Raw genomic sequence first — 24,988 nt, 5'->3', positions numbered from 1 at the left:
AGGAATAGCCGCTGAAGTAGAACTAGCGGAAGAAGTAAAAGAATGGTACCAAGTAGACCAAGCAGCACCTCACATCACTCTGATGATCGGGCAGAATTTTGAATCCAAAGATTTAGGGCCAATGGTTAGACAAGCACAAAAAGAACAGGAATGGTGTCAGACGCATAACACGAATGTAACAATAACTAAAGATAGAAAGTATTTGAGGATCAAAGGGGAAGGAACAGAACAAGTAGTGGCAACTCAAGTACTGGTTAGTCCTAAAAACAAAAGTAAGGGAAAAGAAAAAGCAGAAACACAAATGACCCTAGTGTCGGCAGAACAGGAACTAACAGAACAAGAGAAAGAAAACGCCTTAAAGATAATCCCAGAACAACTGTGGACAAAGCACGCCACAGATGTAGGTCTAGTCAAGTCATCAGGACAAGTCAAAATTCAGGTTAAACCCGAAGCTACCTTACCTTACCAGAGACAGTATCCTATATCAAAGCAGGCTGTAGAAGGGATAGGGCCAACGATACAAGGCTTAGTGGAAGCAGGGGTATTGATCCCAACTCAAAGTCACTGCAACACTCCCATCTTTCCAGTGAGAAAACCAAATTCAGACAAATGGAGGTTAGTGCATGATCTGAGACCAGTAAACCAAATTGTAATCGCAGAAACTCCAGTGGTCCCAGATCCTCACATATTGTTGTCAAACATTCCAGAGAGTACCCAATGGTACACAGTGATAGACTTATGCTCCGCATTCTTTAGTATCCCTCTGCACCCAGACTCGCGCCATTTGTTTGCGTTCACATATGGGGGCCAACAGTACACGTATACATGGTTACCACAAGGGTACTGTGAAAGTCCATCAATCTTTAATCAGGTGTTAGCGCGTGACCTCCAAAACTTGCAAATTTCAAGCCGTCTCCTGCAATACGTAGACGATCTACTCATCTGTTCGGAAACGAAAGAACAGTGTTTAGAAGACTCACTGACAGTGCTAAAAGCCTTAGCGAAAAATGGACACAAGGTCAGTAAAGAGAAATTGCAATTCTGCAGCAAAAAGGTAGAATATCTGGGAAGGGTACTAGAAGGCACGACACGAAAGATTTCGCCCGCACACCTAGAGGCGATAAGAAATGCACCACGACCGGAAAACGTGCGTCAAATGCTGTCATTCCTGGGTATGGCAGGGTTTAGCAGACCGTGGATATGTGACTTTGCACTCAAAGCACAGCCACTAAGAGACATGATAAAGGCAGCAGGCCAGAATAAACCCAGTGCAAAACTAGAATGGACATCAGACGGTGAGGCAGCGTTTGAATTAATAAAGAGCACAATGGCTTCGGCTCCAGCCTTAGCATGTCCAAATTACAGCAAGCCATTTCACCTGTATGTTTCTGAACGACAGGGATTTGCGTCGGCTGTACTAATGCAGCACCAGGAAGGAATGGGGAACCAACCCATCGCCTATTTTAGCACCGCGCTAGACACAGTAGAAAAAGGCATGCCCCCATGCTACAGGGCTATAAGCGCAGCAGCGTTCGCTTACCAAAAGGCCTCATCCATCACAATGGGGCACCCAGTAACCCTGTACACATCACATGCACTGTTTTCGCTCCTAACAAGTCAAAAGTTCGTAATAACCAATGCGAGGAGAACAGGGTATGATGTGATTTTGTCATCACCAGAATTGACAATAGAACGCTGCAATACAGTAAACCCAGCAGAGAGGATGGTGCTGCCCAACGATGGCACACCGCACTGCTGTAGAGAAGAGTCAGAGAAATTTCTAAAAGCACGAGCAGATTTAGAACCAGAACCGCTGGAAGAATCACAGCGGATATTTTTTGTAGACGGCTCATGTTACCGGACAATGGAAGGGAACAAAGCAGGGTATGCAGTAATAGAGTATGACCCCGAGACACAGGACCACAGAACAATAGCACAAGCCCAGGTCCCACAGCCATGTTCAGCACAACTAGCAGAAATCAAGGCACTAACTGCAGCTTGCAAACTAGCTGCAGGAAAAACATGCACAGTGTACACAGACTCTGCATATGCCTATGGGGTATGTCACGTGTTCGGACCAATTTGGGCACAGAGAGGGTTCCAACGTGCAGATGGGTCTACAATTACTCATGGGCCGGCCATAACAGATTTGTTGCATGCTATACAATTGCCACAGAAACTAGCAATAGTTAAGTGTAGAGCCCACAAAACAGATGGTACAATGATGACCAAAGGTAACACAGCGGCAGATGAAGCAGCAAAGAGAGCAGCAGTAGGCGAACAGAGTGTAATGGCAGTATTGATACCTGGAGAACCAGAAGAGAGATCAGAAAATCTAACACTTGAAGAGATAGTTCAGGGACAGGAGGCAGCAAGCCCAGAGGAGAAAGAGTGTTGGAAAAAGAGAGGGGCATGGCAGGCAGAAGATGAAAAGATATGGAGGAGTGCAGATGGTATATGGGTGGCACCAAGAGCGCTACTACCCATGCTGATTAGGGAGGTGCACGGACCAGACCACTGCAACAGAAAAGTAATCATTGACACAATCAGGCAAGAATGGTGGTCGCCCTATTTGGCAAGCATGGTAGACCATGCATTAAGACAGTGTGAAGTATGTGCCAGGAACAACGTTAGAAAGAACTTCACAGCCCCCATCAGTCACATTCCAGTCCCGATAGGACCATTTCGACACTTGGTAATGGACTTTGTGGATATGCAGGATAGGGTATCAGGGAAAAGATACATCCTGGTGGTAGTGGACAGATTCAGTCGATGGGTGGAAGCGATAGCAACAGCTGACAATACTGCAAAAACAGTCGCTAAATTTCTGTGTAGGGAAGTGATCCCTAGATTTGGAATCCCTGATCAGATTCAGTCAGACAATGGACCACATTTTACCAATCAGATAATGAAGGAGGTACTGAGAGCATTGTGTGTTAAACAAAAACTAGGATGCGTGTACCATCCCCAATCCCAGGGAATGGTGGAAAGGGCAAATGGCACTATCAAGGCAAAAGTGGCAAAGATATGTGCAAGCACCAAGTTAAATTGGGTACAGGCATTACCATTGGCATTGATGAAAATGAGGGCGCAGACAAACCGGACCTTACACCTGTCACCTCATGAGATAGTGACAGGACGGCCAATGCCAATGTCGTTCACAAGAGGACCCTATAAAGGTCCAGGATTGGAGCAATTGGAAAAAGAGATGTCTAGCTATGTGAAGCACCTAACCGAAATCCATAGAACTGTATACCCACAGGTGTGCGCGGCCACACAGGCAAGTGAGGGTCCAACAGACAAAGAGGCAAAGAAGCTCGCGAGAGTTGAGCCTGGGGACTTTGTCTACATTAAGGTGTTTAAAAAGAAACATTGGAAGACACCCAGGCGGGAAGGCCCGTTCAAAGTGGTGTTGGCAACCCCTACCGCAGTAAAAGTTGAAGGTAAGCAACACTGGTATCATTTGAATCATTGTTGCAGGGCTCACGTGGAAGGGCAGAAACCCACAACCAGTGCACAAGACAAGCCCTCGGACAACGACGACTCGGACGACGAAGACGGCCCGAGCACCTCGCAAGGACCAGCAAAACGTACCCGCGCACAAGAGAAGAAGAAAGCAGAGAAATTAGCCAAAAGGCAGACAACACCAGAACCACAGGCTGAAGACTTCCCGGCTGCCCCACAGCCGACTCTTCAGCTATCTCCAACTCCACAACTCACACCAGCAGACGCACAGGACGACAGTGCAGCCATCACAAACGTCCCTGCAAACATCCAACCAGAGGCACCAGACGTATACCTCCCACTCCCGTTTTCCCCGTCTGACTTTTTACCATTAGACCTCCCAGATCCATCACAATATACAGGAGAACCATCAAACGACCCAGTCACGCCCACGCTTTCCCCCTTTGCTATAGTTGACCCACCACCGCTGTACGACACCCTAAACCCCGCCGACATAGCCTGGGAACACCAGTATGACTAAGTTGCAGGCCGGAATATTAGATCCCAAGCACAGACTATACCTGAGAAGATATAGACCTAACGAATCGAAACATGTAATTATTATCATGATGATTGTGACAGCATCATTATATGCTATTACGGTCACAACATTAGCATGGGTACAAAGTACCCCGCAAAACGGTACCGTAATCTCCAATGAAACCCACCCCAACATGACCAACCCGACGCATACGCCGCCAACAAATCAATCCAGAAAACGAAGGGAGATAGGGCAGGGATTTGCCTACATAGCAGGGGTCCAGGTGTATCGATCAAACTTCACCCCAGTACTCCCTGACTTGTGGCCACCAGCAAACGGCTCAATAGGTAATCATATGTGGTGCGCTTTAAATCTAATGGTAGCGGCTAACCACACTCAAACTGCCCAAAAAAAGGCCCTTTTTAGAAACAAACACTGGTATCAGATTAGTTACTCGGTTAGTTACACCGGCCCCGCCATTCTGCACAATGTAGACATACAAAGTTGGGCCGACAATGCATCCAATTCGCACTTTTTACTCACAGTAGAGGTAGGCGTACGACGACCACACGTGCTAAACGACTTAAGTGACCCAACAGTAGCTATTGTAATTACAGGAAGACCCAAGCATGGTGCCTGTAAAAGGCTTCATGGCATTTGGCTACATTATTATTATACGGAACACTCATCATCTCAATCCGCATCAGTACAAACAAGCAGCGTGGATTCTGACACGGGAGCTCGAGTCTATGCTCCTGGAGGCCAACCAGGCCTCCAACCCCGCCAGGCCGCTATAGATTTCGCAATCAGATGCGAAGGATCAGACAACAGTCAACCATCCATCTGGCTTACAGGCCAGAACTTCACTTCATACTATGTTCCATGTCACAGTGGCCGAGGGCTGAGCCATTTCTTTCTTCATATGGCCCTTAACGACTCCTGCCCACACACTTGCCAGTCGCCGGAAGGTAGAGTCTGGGGAATTGATGGTCGCTATAATGTAAGCGACTCTCCCGTCACTCCCCCAAATGTTTCGTCAACCGTCACCCTCCTCAGCGTCACCATACACAACGACACGGACTATCATGCCACTCCGCCAAATTTGTACTACGCCTGGCTTCAAGACACGGCTCGTCAAGCGCACCCCAACAGCACATGCGTTGTATGTCACAAACGATCAAGGCACATTCCTTATGCAATGCCCACTAGAGGAATTCGCGAATGCGCAAAGATCCCCTATAATAGCACCCACTTATGTCCCGCGGCATGCTTACTAGGAGCAGCCGCTCACACACATGGAGCAGAGCGGATGAAGAACTATAGCAGCTCGTGCTCATACACACCGGATACAACTGAGACCCCCACAGATATACGAGTGCGTGTCCATCCAGACCAGAAATTCCCCCTCTGTATTAAAGGAAGAGGACCCATAGCCGTAGGTAGTGTTTCTAAAACAGCATGTCTAGATACACTGGAGGCTAACCATCCCATCATTAACATGATGTCCAGTTGTAACACCTCACAGTACGGGTGTGAGCCCAACACCACCGTCCAAGTAATCATCCCTCACCTTAAACTAGGTACTTTACCGCTGGCTGACGTATTCTGGTATTGTGGAGAACCACAAGTATTGCAGGTCCTCCCGAAGTTTTAGGGTGGACTTTGCACGCCAGTCCTGCTGGAGGGACATCTCACTGTATTCGAGCTAAATGAGACCAGACTGGAGCAACTCCTCAAGCACCCCACGCACTCGCGCACTCGCCGTGGTGTCTCCACGGCCTTGAATGAAATAACCCTGAATAAATACTTTACATTAGGTAACTCCACACACCTACCGCAGTGGGACACTGACGCTCTCATATATGTAGACTGGTCCGGAGAACCAGCCGGCGTGCCAGAACAATATCGCGCCCTACAAGAAGCATCCTCCACGGCCTGGACTATATTCCTCCCCCACGTACAAGCACATAGAAACATGAAGTGGATTAATTACATATGGTACAATCAGCAACGATTTATTAATCACACCATATCGGCCCTGGGACTTATGGCAGAGCAACTCCATGCCACCACAATGATGACTGTACAAAACCGCTTTGCTTTAGACACCATGCGCGGTCCAGACCAAGGAGTTTGCACCCTTTTCGGCTCAGACTGCTGTGCACTAATACCCCTACATACTGGCCCAGCAGGACCCTTAAATACTGTCTTCAACAAAATGAAAGCAATGCATAAGGAAATGACTCAAAATAATGCGTCCCCCGACCCCGCCTGGTACAAATGGTTGATGTCAGGTGACTGGTTGGCGGGCCTAATAAGGATTCTTACAATAGCAGGGTTCGTCCTTCTAGCAGTCTTAGCAGTAGTATGCTGTGGCATCCCACTTATTCGCTCTCTTATTGACAAGACTGTACATTCCTTTTTCGGCCAATATCTCATGATGAACGCCAGATTGTCAGACGACGACGAGGACAATCAGGCACTTTTGAACCACTCCGACACACTCTACCCTCTGCTCCTGGCAGAGGATGACAAGGCTTAAAGAGACAAATCACTGTATAGATACATGTACCCTGCCCTTTGCTTAACCCCCTTCTAGTTAGTCGCTTTGTGTGTCTCTTTCCCTCAGATCATGGCACTCCAACAGCGAGGTCCTTTACGAACGCAGGCCAAACACTTACCACAAAGTATTCAACGTCCCTTTGGCACCTGTTACCTCACATGCACCTCATCCTGCGTTTGTCCCACAGACATGCAACCTCACCGACATTTCCACTTCTTCACACGACACAACCTAGGCTGCGGTGCCTGCCAACGACTGTTGATGTATCTCCGACCCCTGCCAGATCCCAGTCTTCAGCTAGTTATGTTAGAAGTTATCTCACTTGCCAACGCAGTTACTGCGCACCCCTACCCCCCGTTGGCTGAGGTTACAGAACTGAACCATGCAACCTGGTCTCCCCTGACCACTGACCGATATGTCTCCTTCCTTATTCATAACTGCAACCGAAGAGACTATCGACCGCTTCCATACATTATGGCACACGCTGACATCACCCTGCGATATACACAGTGGGTCCATGATGGACCTACCGACATGTCCTTCCCTCTCACATCCAGGCTCACCCTCACTGTACACACTTACACATGTCGTCGCATTATCACAGTGGCACACGCCTATGGAAGCCACTCCCATCACGCGTTCCTTATTACCCCGAATATCCCACTACAGACTCTGATCCAGTACCACACCGTCTCCTTCTGTGGCTACCAGCTATGGACGTCACTAACTCCGCACTGCAAACGCCTTTTGCAACAGCTCCCGAGGAAACCACCATACCGTGTCCCAGCCGGTGTGGACTCCATTGTGTGTGTGTCACCTACACTCCGCCACCAACCCCTTACGAAACGAGATGTATGGCAGAACCTTCGGGCTGGACACAAACTGAACGCTCCTCTACCCCTCAGCATGAAACATTTGGCACCACACCACGAGTGGTGGTGGTAATCGAACCGGCATTCCAGCCATTCCGATGTTTTCTGTGTTGTTTCTCTGTATATGTATGTTTGTGTACAGGTCTAGACAATGGCAGTCGCCCGCTTACCTCCTGGACTGCCCTTGCCTCCATCACGCCCCAGGCGAGTGTCCTGCCGCCAGCGCCTTGACTTCTTAACCTGTACTGTTCGTTGCATCTACGATCCAGGCCACCCTTCGCAGTCACCAGACAACGCCCGCTATGCTTACATCTTTCTTTCCAGCAACTGCCACTGTGGCGCCTGCCACACCATCGCACGCTATGCTCAGGCACCTTCGGCCTGGCTCACCCCACAAGCCCTACAGCAGCTCCCAACCCACATCCTCCGACGCAGCATGGCTCAACCGCACCCACCAGACCCACACATCCACGGCCTGAACCAACAGCTCCAGTGGACCACGCTCGCTGCAGATGGCCCTCGACCTCTGTCCCTCATTTTAAAACACGCTGATTTCACTCTATCCAGTCAACACTGGATCCACGAACACAATAGTTGCATGGACTATTCGATTCACGACACACATCCACTCACACTCACCACTCACACATACACCTTACGCCGCCTCATATCTGTAGCCTCGGCGTACGGTGGTATTACCACACACGCGTTTTTGCTTACAAGAGATATTCTGCAGGAAGCCCGAGTGGAACATCACTCTGTTTCCTTGGCAGGATACAAACTGTGGTCCAGCCTGTCCCAGGACGAAGTGCGGATATGGAACACCATACCCAGACAGCCACCTATTCACCCACTGTTTTACAATACAGACTCGTCCATACATGTTTCGTCACGTGCACATCTCACAACCACCCACAAGTTCGACATATGGGCCCGAATGGAGGCGGACTGCAGGATTACCGCCCCCTTGCCCTTCTGGACTCGTCACGTCACACCACGACACCATTGGTACTGGCATTGACGCCACTGTCACAGCCCCTTCATATACTGCTAACCACGGATCTGGTGATCGTTTCACACTGTCGCGCCACGGCGGGCAGAGTGGGAATTTTCCCTCACGATCGGCTACCGAGGGTTTTTCGCCCACTCCTGATCCATGTTCATAAAGGCCAGTATGTCTCTAAAATTTTAATGGGGTCAGTAATGTGGAAATATGTGGAGTGGAAATATGTGGAGTAATGTGGAAATATGAAATATGTGGAGTGGAAATATGTGGAGTAATGTGGAAATATGTGGAAATATGCTATGCTTTTTTTTTTTTATATTTTAATGGAAATATGCTATTTATGGAAATATGTGGAAATATGCTATGCTTTTTTTGATATTTTAAATGGAAATATGCTATTTTGATGCTTTTTTGATATGTTAATGGAAATATGCTATTTTGATATTTTGATTTTGATTTTCATTTGCTATTTTGATTGGATTTTATCGTATGGACATATGCTATTTGATTTTATTGGAAATGCTTTACTGGCGGAAATATAACCTTTCTAAGTAATACTACTGTTTAACGTTTAATTTTAACTTCCTGACAGCTCGTGTAGTTTTAGGGCCAGGGCTTAGTAGCCGTGGCCTGTTGATTTACTTTACCTACAGAGCATATGTTAGACATGTAAGATGTATTTACTATCTTTTGCTATCAGCAACATGTTTGCTATTATTTTTCATTTATCTGGGGTCTGTAAAGATGCATGCAAGCGCCAACATGAAAAGAGTAGATTGTGTGAAACTTTTCAGTTTCAGAGGGGGAAGTAATGTGGAATTTTTTGACAGGCATCAATACAACCAAGTCTATATTTAGAAAAATTATCAGTTAAGTCTATATTAAGAAAAATTATCAGTTAAGTAGTTTTAGTATCATTTAATAGACTAAATATACTATTTGCTTTAACAAACCTGCCTAACAGGTTGACCTTAGACCAATGTAACCAAAGCCTATTGCTTGCTTATAAAGAAACCACAACAGAGACCATTTAGAAAAAGACCACCATGTTTATTAAGGACGACACTCCCAGTGGGAACACTTAGGGAAAAGATGACAAGGACGACAAACCAGCAAGGGACTGTTAAGAGACAGGCTATGGTAGGGCTCAGAGGACAGGGACCCACAGGGGTCAGGCCCAAAGCCAGGCTCAGGCTCAGACTCAACCATGATGACACTGTCAGGAGATGCCCAAGGAGTAGGAGGAGAAGAGGGCCCATGAGGAGGATTGCAGGGAGAAGTAGGGGAATAGGAAGGAGAAGCACCTTGACGAAGATCAGGCGAACTAGGCCCTGAGTCAGGCCCAGAATCAGGTGCACTGTCAGTGTCAGATGAGAGGGGAGCCCCAGGAGGAGAACTGACAGGCAGAATCAACACAGGGTCAGTCTGAGTGCCCACATCAACGGTAGAAGGAGAGGTGTGGGCAGTAGGGGAAGAAGTAGGACGATCAGGACCATCACAAGGGTCGACCAAATAGTTGTCCAAGTCATCAAGCAAACGGGAGATCTGAAAATGGCGATAGGGAGAAATGGGAGAAGTGCAAACCCTAGAGTAAGGGAGAGACCTCTTGCGTCTAGTGGTCTTGTAACGAGCTAGAAAAACACACAGAAAGAAGAGAACAAGACCAAGGTCAATGAATAGCATGGTGGCAACTAAATAGGAAGAACCAGTTTAGTACACTAGGCACTAAACTAGTGCACAGCCAAGCTTAAGAAAAATATCTAACACACAGCCATATAATCAACTATAACCATAGCATTAGCAGGAAAAGGTACATAAGAGCATTAAAATGAAGGTCTAAGGAGAAACATATAATCATAGAATAAGGTAAAATAAGAGAAGAAACTTACGCATAATCAAGAAGAAGAAAAATAAGAAAATATCCAAAGGAACTGAAGGCTAGTCCAAAATAGTGTTGCTCAAACAAGCGTTAAGACAAGAATGAGGAAGATAGGACAAGTTTTAAAAAATAAAACCCCAAGAAGGCCCGAAAATAAGGGGATATAGGTAAGAGGGATCACGTGGAGGAAATGACGAAGGGAAGAGGAAGAACCAGGAGGGAACGAAAATAATGGGAAATAGGATTCACCACGTGATGCATAATAATGAGTAGGAAGGGCCCAAAAATTGGGTAGGTCAGAAATAATGGGATTTAGAGTAGAACCATGCAAATTAAGGTAGGAGGCGCCTAGAGGCGCCTGCACATAAATAAGAGACGCTCTCAGCAGTGGGGAGAGTCTCTTCTAAGAGCAGTCTCTTTTTGAGCAGTAGGATTACCTTCAAGACCGGTCTGAAGACTTTCTTTCGGGATTTTATTTGGTACTTTCATCTTTTGGCAAGCTCTGATTTTGGAAACTACCTAAAAGTTCAGGGTGGAAATCACCTTAGGTGATTCTCCCATTAGGGTTTTGGGGACTTTCCTTTTGAAGCGCTTGCAAGCATCTATTATTCTGAAAAAGAGTTTTTCTACTGGATTATATCTGTTTTGATGATTGATCTTCTCTGCAGAGAAAAGAAATAAACTTGTATTTTGCTGTCCTTCTCATCCAAGTCTCGGGGCCTTTTATTGGGAGTTCTGACCGAGTTAGTGTTAATTAAGAACCAAAGAGGTCAACTTGGAGCACTCCTGAGGTGTTTGGTCTCAGAGGGGATTCTGAGATCCGACATTAGCATAAAAGTCAAGTCAAGTCAAGTCAAGTTTATTTGTATAGCGCTTTTCACAACAGACATTGTCTCAAAGCAGCTTTACAGAAAACAACAGTGAAGGTGAATGGTGTGCGTTTGTCCCTGATGAGCAAGCCGTGGCGACAGTGGCAAGGAAAAACTCCCTTAGATGATATGAGGAAGAAACCTTGAGAGGAACCAGACTGAAAGGGGAACCCATCCTCATATGGGTGACATCAAGAGTTTGGTCATAAATTTTTCAACAATACAAAACAATTTGTGATCATCATAGATCCAGCATCAGCTTCTCCATGCCAGGGCCTTTTAACACTCGGCATCTACTTCTCCATGATTATCCATAGGTCCATAATCTTCACGAGGTGGGACGTGACTGGAGCTGGCCAAACCTCAGGATGCCTCGGGATAGGGAGAGAAAGAGAAGCAGTGGAGAGGAATTAGCATAGCTGCTGTTCATGATATTAACAGCACAAGTTGATAATGTGCATGTAATCATATATTCTGGAGCACAGAATATATGATTACTTATGAACACTTAAACTGGGAGAGTGTATCTGAACCCCGAATTCTGTCAGGAAGACTATTCCAGAGTTTAGGAGCTAAATGTGAAAATGCTCTACCGCCTTTAGTGGACTTTGCTATTCTAGGAACTACTAGAAGCCCAGAGTTTTGAGATCTCAGGGAGCGTGGCGGATTGTAGCGTGTTAAAAGACTGGATAGATACATGGGAGCCAAACCATTTAGTGCTTTATAAGTGAGTAGCAGTAGTTTGTAGTCTATTCGAAACTTAATAGGAAGCCAATGTAGGGACGATAAGATTGGGGTTATATGATCGTATTTTCTTGACCTAGTAAGAACTCTTGCTGCCGCATTCTGAACTAACTGAAGCTTGTTTATTAATGATGCAGGACATCCACCTAGTAATGCATTACAGTAGTCTATTCTAGAGGTCATAAACGCATGGACGAGCTTCTCTGCATCAGATATAGATAAGATATTTCTTAGCTTAGAAATATTTCTAAGGTGAAAGAAGGCTATTTTTGTAACTTGATTGATGTGATTTTTAAAAGATAAGTTGCTGTCTAAAATAACTCCCAGGTCTTTTACCGTTGAACTAGTAGTTACAGAACAACCGTCTAAATGCAGGCTGAGATGCTGGAGCTTCTGTGTACTATTTTTTGGGCCGATGAGCAAAATCTCAGTTTTATCAGAATTTAAAACCATACTGTTGCCTCTCCATACCATACTTCTTCTCTCAGCCTGGCTTCCACTACACTTTCCCATAACTTCATGATGTGACTGATCAACTTAATTCCCCTGTAGTTTCTGCAGGTCTGCACATCTCCCTTATTCTTAAGATCGGTACCAGCACACTCCTCCTCCATTTCTCAGGCATCCTCTCACCTTACATAATCCTGTTAAACAATCTTGTTAAAAGCTCCACTGCCATCTCTCCTAAACATTTACATGCTTCTACCGGTATTTCATTTGGTCCAGCCAACTTTCCACTCTCAATTCTCTTAATTGCTGCTCTCACTTCTTCCTTACGAATCCTATCCATTTCCTGCTTCAACATCTCCACACCATCCAACCTTCTATCTCTCTCATTTTTTTTATTCATCAGCTGCTCAAAATATTCCCTCTAACTTCTCAACACACTCTCCTCACCAGTCAACACATTTCCTTCTCCATGCTTTATTGCTCTAACTTGCAGCACATCATTCCCAGCTCGGTTCCTCTGCCTGGCCAATTGGTACAAATCCTTTTCTCCTTTCCTAGCCTCCAGCTTTACATACGGTTCTTCATATGCCTTTTCCCTTGCTTTAGCCACATCCCTCTTTACCTGCAGTCGCATCTCCTTGTACTCCTGCCTACTTTTCTCATCACTCTGTCGATACCAATTCTGTTTTGCTAATGTCCTCCTCCTTATGCTTTCCTGCACTTCTTCATTCCACCACCACATCTCTGTCTTTCTTTCTATTTCCAGATATTGCACCAAATACCTTTCTAGCTGTCTCCCTTATCACTTCTGCAGTAGTTGCCCAATCATCCAGCATCTCCTCACCACCACCGAGCCCCTGTCTGACCTCTTCCCTAAATCTCACACCACAATCTTCCTCTTTCAGTTTCCACTATTTTTTTTCTTCAGTCTTCACTCACCTTTTAACAAGATTTTGGAAGGTGAGATGATGCCTGAGGAATGGAGAAGTAGTGTGCTGGTACCGATCTTTAAGCATAAAGGAGATGTGCAGACCTGCAGTAACTACAGGGGAATTAAGTTGATCAGTTACACCATGAAGTTATGGGAAAGAGTAGTGGAAGCCAGGCTGAGAGAAGAGGCGACCATCTGTGAGCAGCAGTATGGTTTTATGCCGAGGAAGAGCACCACAGATGCCTTATTTGCTTTGAGAATATTGATGGAGAAGTATAGAGAAGGACAGAAGGAATTGCATTGTGAATTTGTGGATTTAGAGAAAGCGTACGACAGGGTGCCGAGAGAGGAGTTGTGGTATTGTATGAGGAAGCCAGGTGTGTCAGAGAAGTATGTAAGGGTGGTGCAGGACATGTATGAGGACAGTGTGACAGCAGTGAAGTGTGCAGTAGGAAAGACAGGCTGGTTCAGGGTGAAGGTTGGACTGCATCAAGGATCGGCCTGAGCCCTTTCCTGTTTGCAGTGGTGATAGACAGGTTGACGGACAAGGTCAGACAGGAGTCTCCCTGGATTATGATGTTTGCAGATGATATTGTGATTTGTGGTGAGAGTAGTGAGCAGGTTGAGAAGAGCCTGAAGAGGTGAAGATATGCGCTGGAGAGAAGAGGAATGAAAGTGAGTAGGAGTAAGACAGAGTACATGTGTGTGAATGAGAGGGAGGGCAGTGGAGTGGTGCGGTTGCAGCAAGAAGAGGTGGAGAAGGTGGAGGAGTTCAGGTACCTGGGGTCAACAGTGCAAAGTAATGAAGAGTGTGTTAGAGAAGTGAAGAAAAGAGTGCAGGCTGGGTGGAGTGGGTGGAGTAGAGTGACAGGAGTGATTTGTGATAGAAGAGTATCTGCAAGAATGAAAGGGAAAGTTTATAGGACTGTGGTGAGACCTGGTGAGATGTTGTATGGATTAGAGACAGTGACATTGAGTAAAAGACAGGAGGCAGAGCTGGAGGTAGCAGAACTGATGTTAAGGTTTAAGGTTTTAAGGTTTTCGTTGGGAGTGACAAGGATGGACAAGATTAGAAATGAGTTTATTAGAGGGACAGCGCATGTAGGATGCTTTGGTGACAAGGTGAGGAAGGTGAGATTGAGATGGTTTGGACATGTGCAGAGGAGGGACATGAGTTATATTGGTAAAAGAATGCTGATGATGCACGGATATTTCTTTTTTCCCGGATTCCTTCTTTCGGATTATTCGTCACAAACTCTGATTCCTTCGTTCGAATTATTCATCACAAACTCTGATCCCTTGGTTCAGATTATCCCTCACAGTCTTGGGACTTTAGTGGACCACGCATCCAGAGCGCACCACGGATATTTGCTTTCGCAACCCGCTTCGTCACTGGTGTTTCTCTTTCTCTGCTCGTGTTTGTTATAAATAAACTGCTATTCTTTACACTCCGGCCTCCGTGTCTACCGCATAACAGAATAACGGACCTTTAAACAAAAAAATGTAAAAAAGTACCAGCCTTACCTCGCGATGCAGCCGCAACCCAGCGCCTCATCCGACACGGTTCGGGATCTCGTCACCGCCCTCTGAACTGCCTTCCCGTCCGCTGCTGCCCGCCAAAACCCACCCGTGCTCACCGGCAGTCCTATGGCGCGCTCCCGGCCGCCTTCTCGGGAGTAGCCACGGAGGTCACGACACACTTCCTGGAGGTGTTCAGTGCTGCTTCCGGGGTCCTCTCCATGGCCGACCAGCTGCTCGGGTTACGTCAGGGAAAGGACAGCATCACTGAATACAGTCTCCGTTTCCGCACCCTGGCGGCCTCTAGTGGCTGGAACGAGTTGGCGCTGCTCGGTGTGTACAGGCTGGGTCTGGCATCAGAAATTAAACAGGCAATGGCTGTGCACGATGACCCTGTGGGGCTGGAGAAATTCATTCGTAAATCTATCAGGCTTTCACAACGACTGGCGGCGTGTCACCCTACTCCATCTCACACCACCTGTGCACCTGGAATTGCAGCCGCCCCTGATACAGAGCCAATGCATCTGGGTTCACAGAGGTTGCCTCGAAGGGAGAGGAACAGCCGTTTGGCAGCCGGGAAATGCCTGTACTGCGGTAGAGCGGGTCACTCCATCTCCAGATGCCCCGCACGCCCTTCTCGTCCAGCGGTGAGTACCGTTGAGTTCCCAGCCGACATTTCACCTCTGTCAAAACTCACCGTGACTCTCCTAACCCCCACTCTCTCACTCTAGTCGACTCCGGCTCAGCAGGGAATTTTATCTCCAAGGCCTGCCTCGACCGCTTACGACTCCCCCGAGAGAGGGGCGCATGAGGAGAGGAGATCAGGTATGTGGTACTGGAGACCTCCACGGTCAGCGTGATCCTGGGGAGGCCGTGGCTACGGGAGACGAATGGAAGACCGCCTTCATCATGCCGTTGGGTCACTATGAGTACCGGGTCATTCCGTACGGCCTCTTGATCTCTCCTGCAGTCTTCCAGGGCTTCATAAACGAGGTGTTCCGGCCATAACTCCAGAGGTACGTCATGGTGTTTATCGATGACATCCTGATTTACTGCCAGAATCTGAAGGAGCACCGGAGGCACGTGCGTGACGTCCTGGAGGTACTGCGTTCCCACCAACTATACCTTAACCTCTCAAAGTCTGAATTCCACCGCCCTAAGATCCACTTCCATGTCATCAGCGCGGAGGGAATCCAGATGGATGAAGGAAAGGTAAAGGCCGTGAGGGACTGGCCCATCCCGGAGTCCATCAAGGAGCTCCAACGATTTCTGGGTTTCACGAACTTTTACCGCCGGTTCGTCCAGGGTTACAGCAGAATCACTGCCCCCCTCACATCTCTTCTCAGGGGAAAGGCGAAGACCCTTAAGTGGACCCCAAGGCCCAGGAGGCCTTCTCCAAGCTCCGTCGACGCTTCTGTAAGGCTCCTGTGTTGCGCCACCCAGACCCACGGAGGCCTTTTGTGGTGGAGGTGGACGCCTCTTCTACCGGCGTCGGGGCTGTCCCCTCTCAGCAGTCAGGTGGCTCCACCCGTGTGCCTTCTACTCACACAAATTCTCTGCTGCTGATCAAAACTACAACATCGGCAACCGGGAGCTCCTGGCTATCAAACTGACCCTGGAGGAATGGAGACACTGGCTGGAGGGAACACCCTTTTACTGTGGTCACCGAGAGGAGGCCCAGAGACTAAATCCAAGGCTGGGCTGGGCCTCTTCTTCACCCGGTTCCGTTTCCACATCACGTACCGGGCCGGCACACAGATTGGTAAGGCCGATGCCCTCTCCCCGGTGTTCAGGCCTGAGGAGCCCAGTGACCCGGAACCAATCCATCCTCCCGCGCTCATCCTGGGGCCTATCGTCTGGGACAACGACCAGGGGATCCAAGCTGCCTCTCGCCAGGAACCCACTTCTGAGGGGAGTCTACGTCCCCACCCCCTGCCGGTGTGGGCTCATCCAATCAGTCCACGAGGGACCTGGCTCAGGCCACCCGGGGGAGACAAGGACGGTTCAGCTCGTCCAGACCCGATACTGATGGCCGGGGATGACACCGGAAATCACCCGCTACGTCCAGTGCTGGCCAGCCTGTGCCATGTCGAAGGTCCCAGGCCACCTGCCCGTGGGCAAGCTGATGCCGCTGCCGGTCCCGCAACATCCCTGGTCCCACCTGGGTGACGACTTCGTGACGGACCTGCCGAGGTCGGAGGGCAACACCTGTGTCTTGGTGGCAGTGGATCGCTTCTCGAAGGCCTGCCATTTCATCCCCCTGAATTCAATTCAATTAATTTTTATTTGTATGGTGCTTTTAACAATGAACATTGTCTCAAAGCAGCTTTACACAGATAATGTGGTGATTAAAAGTGAATATGTTCCTAATGAGTAAGTTTGTCCCGGATGAGCAAGCCGGTGGCGACTGTGGCAAGTAAAAACTCCCCGAGGTGGCATAAGGAAGAAACCTTGAGAGGAACCAGACTCAAGAGGGAACCCATCCTCATCTGGGTTGCACCGAATGTCCATTTGTAGCAGATATACAATGTTGCGGGGTACAGTGATGATGATCAGAAGCGAACTGTATTCCTGAGTCAGTGTAGGAGACTGTTGACATTAACTACAGTCCAATCCATCCTCAAAGCGCCCATTCTTACTCCGGAATTTCACCCAAGGCGTTTATGAGAAACCGTCCCAAGCTGCAAAGAGTGGGCTCCAGTCAAAGAGAACACTATCCAGAGGCAGGCCTGGACGAAGTGGGAAGATCCAACGAGGGGAGAGGGGCAGGAACAGTGGTCACTGGAGCCTCAGGAGCAAGTTTAACTTGACTGAGAGAGAGAGAGAGAGAGAGAGAGGAGAGAAAGAGAGAAGAAGGGTGACAGGAAGAGAAGGATATGGATTATTAAGTATCTTTATTGTTGTATGAAAGTTAATGTTACTGTGCAGTTTGGACTCATAACTAAAAGGCCTGAAGGGCCTACCTACCGCCCTTGAGACCGCGGAGGCCCTCTTCCAACACGTCTTCCGGAATTTCGGCCTTTCCCGGAGAAAGGACCGCAGGCCCCAGTTCACGTTACGGGTCTGGAGGGCCTTTTTTCAACTCCTGGGGGTATCAGTGAACCTGTCATCCGGCTACCACCCGCAGTCCAACGGCCAGGCGGAGCGAAAGATCCAGGAGTATCTTAGGACCTACTGCAGCCGGGACCCGGCAGGTTTGTGCCGCTTCCTTCCATGGGCCAAGTACGCCCAGAACTCGCTTCGCCAGGACACCACGGGCCTCACCCCCTTCCAGTGTGTATTGGGGTTCAAGCCACCGCTGTTCCCGTGGTCGGACGAGCCATGCAACGTGCCCTCGGTAGACTTCTGGTTTAGGGAGATCAACCGGGTGTGGGAGTTGGGACATACCCAGCTGCGACGGGCTGTCTGCGATACCCGCCGACATACCGACGCAAGGTGGCTGGAGGCTCCGCATTTCCGTCCGGGGGACCTCGTGTGGCTGTCCACATAGGGCCTCAGGCTGAGACTGCCCTGTCGCAAGCTGAGCCCCCGGTACATCAGGCCCTTTAAGGTCGCCGGCCGGATCAACGATGTGTTGTACCGGCTAGAGCTGCCGCCAAGGTATCGCATTCACCCCACCTTTCATGTGTCTCTGCTCAAGCCTTGTGTTTCACCTGTGTCTCGCCCTCAAGGTGATTCTGCGGCGCTCACCCAGCCGGATGTCGTGGACCGGTGTCTACACGGTACGGAAGGTCCTGGATTCACGTTGCCGGGGGGGAGTCGCCTCAAGTACCTGGTGGACTGGGAGGGGTACGGTCCGGAGGAGCGGTCCCCGGTCCTTTACTCTCCGGCTTTTGCCTTCATGTCTGCCGCATAACAGCAATAAACCCACCTGCCAACATTAAGTTACAACAAACTAAACAAATTGAGTCAAGAGAATTCACACACGAAAACATGAAAAAAACCCACAAACTTCGATATGAATGTAAGAGCCGCATGAAACCAGGCAAAAAAATGCATGCGGCTCGAGAGCCACGGGTTGGCCACCCCTGCACTAATGGAACATCAATACTTAAAAGATGCAAGATACATTTTTCACATACACCTGTTAACAACAAACTAATTGAGTCTAAAGGATTCTTGAGTATTCTACACCTGACAATGATTAACAACTTTTTATATATTATATATTAATTATATATATATATATATATATATATATATATATATGTCAGCACTGACTTACATTTACATTTACAATTCAAATATTTGTTCCATGAAATTGTATTAATTTATTCCCAACAGTCTATTCTCTTCTTTTCGTAGTGTTTCTCTTGGCTGCACTGTTTTTAGTACGTGTATGTAGATGTTAGATTTTTTTGTCCAATCAGATTTCAGCCTCTATGTGCTGCCATGTCAATCTAATCTGCCCAGGGCCTTTAAAGTTAATACTGCTGGCTTTTAGAGAATATTAGCAACGGGTCTGTTTCTTTAACCAATCAAATTTAATATTCTCCTCACAGGGCCACCTAACTGGCCCAGAATAGCGTCAGCATTTTTCCATCCTCTGATTGGTTGGTCAGAGGGAAACTGTTACAGCCAATCCGAGTTAGACTTTTTTTTATGCCTACGGAGGAAGAGAAATTGATTTGGTCTCAGACATACTTAAAAATACATTTTGAAAAAAAAAGCTAGACATCGTTAGGAGAGGTCGGCCAACCCCGAAGCTAGCTAGCTTGTCTCAGCCTGGGGTTAAGAGTTTATCCTCCAATTCCAGAGCAGTAAAAGAGAGCGGTAGCACTGACTTACAGCCTCTAAGGAGCGGTGCAAATTATGACTGTGCATCTCTGGTGAGTAGGTTGTATTTTATTTACATTTTTTTATGTTTTTACCCCGACTCTCTCTCTCTCTCTCTCTCTCTCTCTCTCTCTCTCTCTCTCTCTCTCTCTATTTTGCTCATTAATTCCTAGAGATACTCTATTTAATTATATCAAATTTAAATAATTTGCACTCAACACTGGAAAGTGTAGACCCTGAACATAATGTAAAACTGAGGGGTTTTCCGAAAACTGAAAACATATTTTATAAATTCAAAAAGTTACAACAGACAAGGCAGGATAAGACAAATGCTGTGAATGTGAAGAGTATGAAGACTTGTAATAACTGTCAAATTGTAATGTAGTCCGTGAGTCACTTATATAAAACCTATGATTTCTAGAGTGGACAGAGAAGAATAACACTACATAGACTAAGAGACAACACGGAAACTTGAACTGTATATTTATTTGTTTCTTATTTGTCATATTTGTGTGTCATTCTCAGTTTTAAATACTCAGGGTCATGGTGGATCTAAATTACACTCAGTTACACTTGAGTAGTAATGGATCCCAGTCCAATTAATGGCAGTGTAAAATATGCATTTTTTACAGTTTTATTATATAACAAAATTATAATAGTAACTCACAAACTATCGGTTTTATTTAAAACTGATGTTTTGGTGCTTACATTTGTACAATATATTACACATTTTCCATCCTCTGATGTACCTGATAAATACAATTGAATTAGTCACCTTCACAATCTTTCTTACATGGTATTCAAACTTTACAGTCCAGGTACTAATTAAAATAAACTTTTAAATCACAAAAAGCAATTCACAATATTTTCTAAAATATGATTAAAAACAAAAAGGAAAGGAAAAGCATGTACAATATGAAAACTAAATGTAAAAACTAAAAACTGCCACAAAGAAGACATTTAACAAAAAAAGCAACAAATGTTTTTACCACAATTATACACAGACAATATTGAAAGTATAAACTGTACAAAAAAGGTCATATATTATTAACAGTGCAATATATTAAATAGGTCACCTTAAAACATATCTCTCAATATACAAATGTATTACAAAAACATATGATTCCATACAAGTGCCCAGTATAGAACTGCAAGATATAGAACTAGGGGGAAATACTGGAGGTGACTTCAGAATTTTACATTATAAATAAGGATCTACATCACAGTAAACCATTTCCTGGTCAGCGAATGGTAGACCAAATCAAATAACTGAATATTAACATTTGTTAAGGAAAAATGGTTAAGTGATTACTTTTTTACAGAGCACCACAACTGATTTAATCTATGAATGTAGGGCTGTAAAAACTTTTTGTTTTAAGTAGGAGACACAAAGAACTAAGTCACTGTTATGCCAGTTTATAAGAGCAGTATTGTTGCCACTTCACAGAAAGGATACAGACAGGCATTTTTATTGCTCAAAACTTAAAACATGTAAAATGATCCTTATATGCAGTCCGATACCCTACTCCACCAAATTTAGCAGAAAAAAGTACACTTGAGGGCATTTAGCTTGCAGAGGAAACATTTGTCAGTAAAAATAGTGCTTCTTCTTGTCTGGCTCCTTATTGAATCCTCTCAGTTTTTGTGTTCCTTTTGTGTCTTTATGTCAAGTGACTCTATTTCTGAGTTAGTTCTGCCAGATGCTTTGCTAGGTGCTGGTTAAGTGCCTTGTGCTGTCAGAGAAGCTTTCCAATCACCTGCACTCCAGTGCGACCCCAGAGTTTTGTGACGAGCCTGAGACTGTGGGCTCAGCAAGCGTCAACATAACAGCTGCTGTCAGTGAGCTTGATGATGGCGAGGAAGAAGAGGAGTACAACACTGCTGCACCTGCTTAGGACAAAGTACTCAATTTAAAAACACTTCCCTTTTTAAGCAATGTTAGTATTATGGATATTTAAAAGATACAAAGCAGGGCATACTTGCAAATTATAGCTGAAATTCTGTACAAAACTAACCTTTAGTCAATACTGAAGGTTGTTTTGTACAGAATTTCACCTATAATTTTAAGGGTTCTTATTTTTGAGCTATGTGAAACAAGTAGGGTTGAATAAATTTTATACATCATTCCCTTGTTTTTAGAAGACAATTTACAGTTTACATGTTGCTGTGCGATTTTGTAGAATAGGCTTATGTGACACTAGGTTGCACCAGCTGCATATGACAACTGTTTCCTGAGTTCAGCAACTTTTCTTCATGAAGCTCGTAGGTGCAGCCCAATAATATCCCTCTCCCGCATCTGTCCAATGTGTTCTAGCTTGCCTATTTATTTTACATAAAGTTTTTAATAAATTAAAACTTAAAAATTACTTTTATGGTGTATATTAATCATAATAATCAGGAATAATCAATGCATAATGTGTTAAGATATTTTAATTACTCCCAGGATAACAACTGCTCTGTTGCATTATAGCAACAATCATCCTTTATTTGTTCACAGGGTTACTGATTTTGAGCGGTTCAATCAACTTTTTATCTTTTTTAACTTTTAGGCAGTAACAGAATGAGAGGTGGCAATTGACAAAACAATGTTATGTGCCGAATCGACCAATCAGAGGTATTGTTTTCCTAAGAAAAACAGGAATTCTATTTAATAAAAGTGCTCCAAGGAAGCAGGAACACACATAACTGTAACATGGAATGGAAAAATAGATTTTTTTTTTGTTTTGTGAAGATATATATATATATATATATATATATATATATATATATATATATGGTGTTAATATGGTGTTTTAACTTCCATTTGTTTTCATCTGCTGCGGGTTCTTGTGTTTACCCTTCGGGATGCTGTGTGGACAGAAAGTTTGGGTGCATCTCTACATTCCTCAACAGTAGCATGTGTTTGAACATACAAGGACTGAGATGATGTAACCCGCTGTAGTTTTGCCTATGGTAGCTCTGGTTAGGCAGGGTACAGCAGATCCTATAATCCTACTGTAGCCATGCTTATTGGTTACCCAATATATCATGTTTCAGTTCAGCATTATGATTGATATTAACTCACCAAGTTGTTATTTGCCAAAAATATAATTCTACCTCTTGTATTGTTACTTGTATTATTTTTGTTGTTAATTAATAAATGTTTACCAATTACTTCCATTATCCTAGTTGCATTATCCAGTTGTTTCTTTTTACTGATGCACAGAGTCATTCTATATTTCCCTGTATTGAATTTGATTAATTTGAATAATTAATATTCAGTGAACCTAATTTTATTAATGCTTAAATTCTGAAAATGTAACTGCAACAATGCAGATTGCCTTGGATGCTGTATACCCACCACCACTCATTCTGTTCTTGCAGTAACAAATTTGTTTACTGTATCATATATTTTATAGTTTATAGTCTATTTTATTGCCTGTATTTATAGCATTTGTTGACTAGCTCTGACATACATTTTCTCCTGTCTGACTTGCAATGATGCCCCATGTTAACTGTTGCAAGCTGATTGTAGAAGAACGTCTCTAGGTTACGTATGTAACCCTGGTTCCCTGAGGGAACGAGACGCCGCATCAACAATGCTTTGGGAATCTTTCCATGCTCTGAATCATGTGTGTAATCTGTCCAACGGAAAGACGTGACAACCAGTAAGCTAAAAGAGCACATGCCGTGGAGACAGCGCTAGTTTCAAAAGTGAAGGAAGGGCTGCAGTGATGCAGGGAGTGTGGCCTGGAGACACAGTGTCTTATTCCATCAGGAATAAGTGTCACATGAGTAATCTAGAGACATTGCCTTTCAGGAGCTGCCCCAACCTTCTTCATACGCAGTTCTGTGGACCTAGTGTCCAGTGCTCAGACCGGAACACCCATGTAAGCTTCTCCTGGTCGGGGGCCTGGAAAGGAGAAGGATAGAATGCCTGGAGCACGACGGGTTATGGGACAGCTGAGGGCACCTTAGGGACATGCCCCGGTCTGGGGTAGCGAAAGGCACTGGCCATGCATGAGGTAAACTCCAAACAGGAGGGGTTCACAGAAAGGACATTAAGGTCCCCAACCCTCTTTAGAAATGAGATGGCAGTTTTGACTATTAAAAATCTCAAGGGCTCTTCGGGCAAGGGCTCGAAGGGAGGCTTAGACAAGGCCTCCAGAATAACAGGCAGGTCAGACACAGGCACTCAGCCTCAGGGAAACGTGTCACTAATGGGTTTTTCCCTAGCGACTGCTCGGCAAGCGGAGCACGACCACCGATGTGTTGTCTGTATGGACCAGCACATGATGGTCCCTTAGGTCTGAGAGAAAATACTTAAACGCTAGAAGCATGGCCAGCATCTCCAGGCCGGTCCTCTGACCCGACAGTTCCTTGGGCCTCAGCCTGGAGCATCTCCCAGGGTCCGTAGTTTCTGGGGGAGCATGAGTGGCAACACTCTATCTCTGAATTTTACAATAGGGTTGGGGCTGCGCCCGCTGACCAGCCCCATAAGAGCGATGGGGGAGGAACTGCTGAAACGCTGCTGACTGTTTCTTGGCCTCCTGGAATTTTTTTAATGACTTTATTCATGACATTGCTGAACAGGCCAGTCAGCACCACAGGGGAGTCCAGCAGAAAGGCTCGATACCTGTCGGACAAATCTGGCAGGGTGGGCCAAAGGTGTCTCTCTGTGGAGACTAGGGCAGACATAGACTGGCCGATGTCCCTTGCGGTCGCTTTTGTGGCCCTGAGAGCCAGGTCTGTTGCATGACACAACTCTCGGACCTCAGTCGCCACAATGCCTAGGCGGAAGCGGGGCCAGAACCGTGAGGATTGGGAGCACCCTCCACGAACAGCGCTTTCCTGGAGTGGATTGTCCGCATGGACATACGGGTGCAATGCGGACAGCTGGCTCCCTTAAGAGTTGACCGAGATAAGCCAGACATAGCCTGAAAGACTGCTTGTCTTAATAATTCCTTCTTTCCATTCTTTTTTTATTTTACTGCTTGCCAATACCCACTTTGGCATTTTTGGCAACACAGACAAACACAGAGCGCTTCCGGAACAAACAGAAGCTAGCGCTGTCGCCACGGCATGTGCTTTTATAGCTTCCTGGTTGCAACGTCACCCAACTGGTAACGTCATGTCTTCCTGTTGGACAGAATACAGATTACCTGTCGGAAGCATTCCCAAAGCGTTGTTGATGCAGCTCGAGTTCCTGAAATGCAACTATATTTATTTTATCAATGAAGGAGGAAAAATTACAATTAAAGACTACTTATGTTATAATATATATCACATAACATTTGAGAGAGAGGCTTTCTAAATTTGAATCATGCAAATTAAACCATACATCTATAGCATTTTCAAAGGCAAAAAAGTATTTGACTGGGCAAAATTATTTGGGTTAAGCCTAAGGGATTGTGTA

At 45.9% G+C, this 24,988-nt stretch overlaps 1 protein-coding gene and 1 long non-coding RNA gene across 10 annotated transcripts in view; one reads left to right on the top strand and one right to left on the bottom strand.

Annotated features, from left to right (window-relative positions):
- LOC310725326 overlaps window positions 1–17,664 on the top strand; it is a 517,016-nt gene extending 499,352 nt beyond the window's left edge. The window contains exon 3 of the long non-coding RNA XR_014533322.1: window positions 17,486–17,664. This is a non-coding gene — a long non-coding RNA (uncharacterized lncRNA). The remainder of the gene's footprint in view (window positions 1–17,485) is intronic.
- Window positions 17,665–20,252: 2,588 nt separating this feature from the next.
- Window positions 20,253–24,988, bottom strand: part of arid4b (AT-rich interaction domain 4B) — a 193,930-nt gene continuing 189,194 nt past the window's right edge. For 5 of the 9 annotated variants that reach the window (XM_083539879.1, XM_083539882.1, XM_083539884.1 and 2 more), the window contains one exon: window positions 20,253–21,483. In XM_083539879.1, the coding sequence (XP_083396005.1) occupies window positions 21,347–21,483 (137 nt within the window). In that variant the 3' untranslated portion in view covers window positions 20,253–21,346. Of the gene's footprint in view, window positions 21,484–22,747; window positions 24,779–24,988 lie in introns of those variants that run through there. The other 4 variants (XM_083539880.1, XM_083539883.1, XR_014533265.1 and 1 more) reach the window with 3 other exon arrangements.

Source organism: Silurus aristotelis, assembly GCF_946808225.1.
Source record: "Silurus aristotelis genome assembly, chromosome: 4".
NCBI classification, from domain to species: domain Eukaryota; kingdom Metazoa; phylum Chordata; class Actinopteri; order Siluriformes; family Siluridae; genus Silurus; species Silurus aristotelis.
Note: the sequence above shows the minus strand (reverse complement) of the source record. Positions and strands in the feature narration are given on the sequence as shown.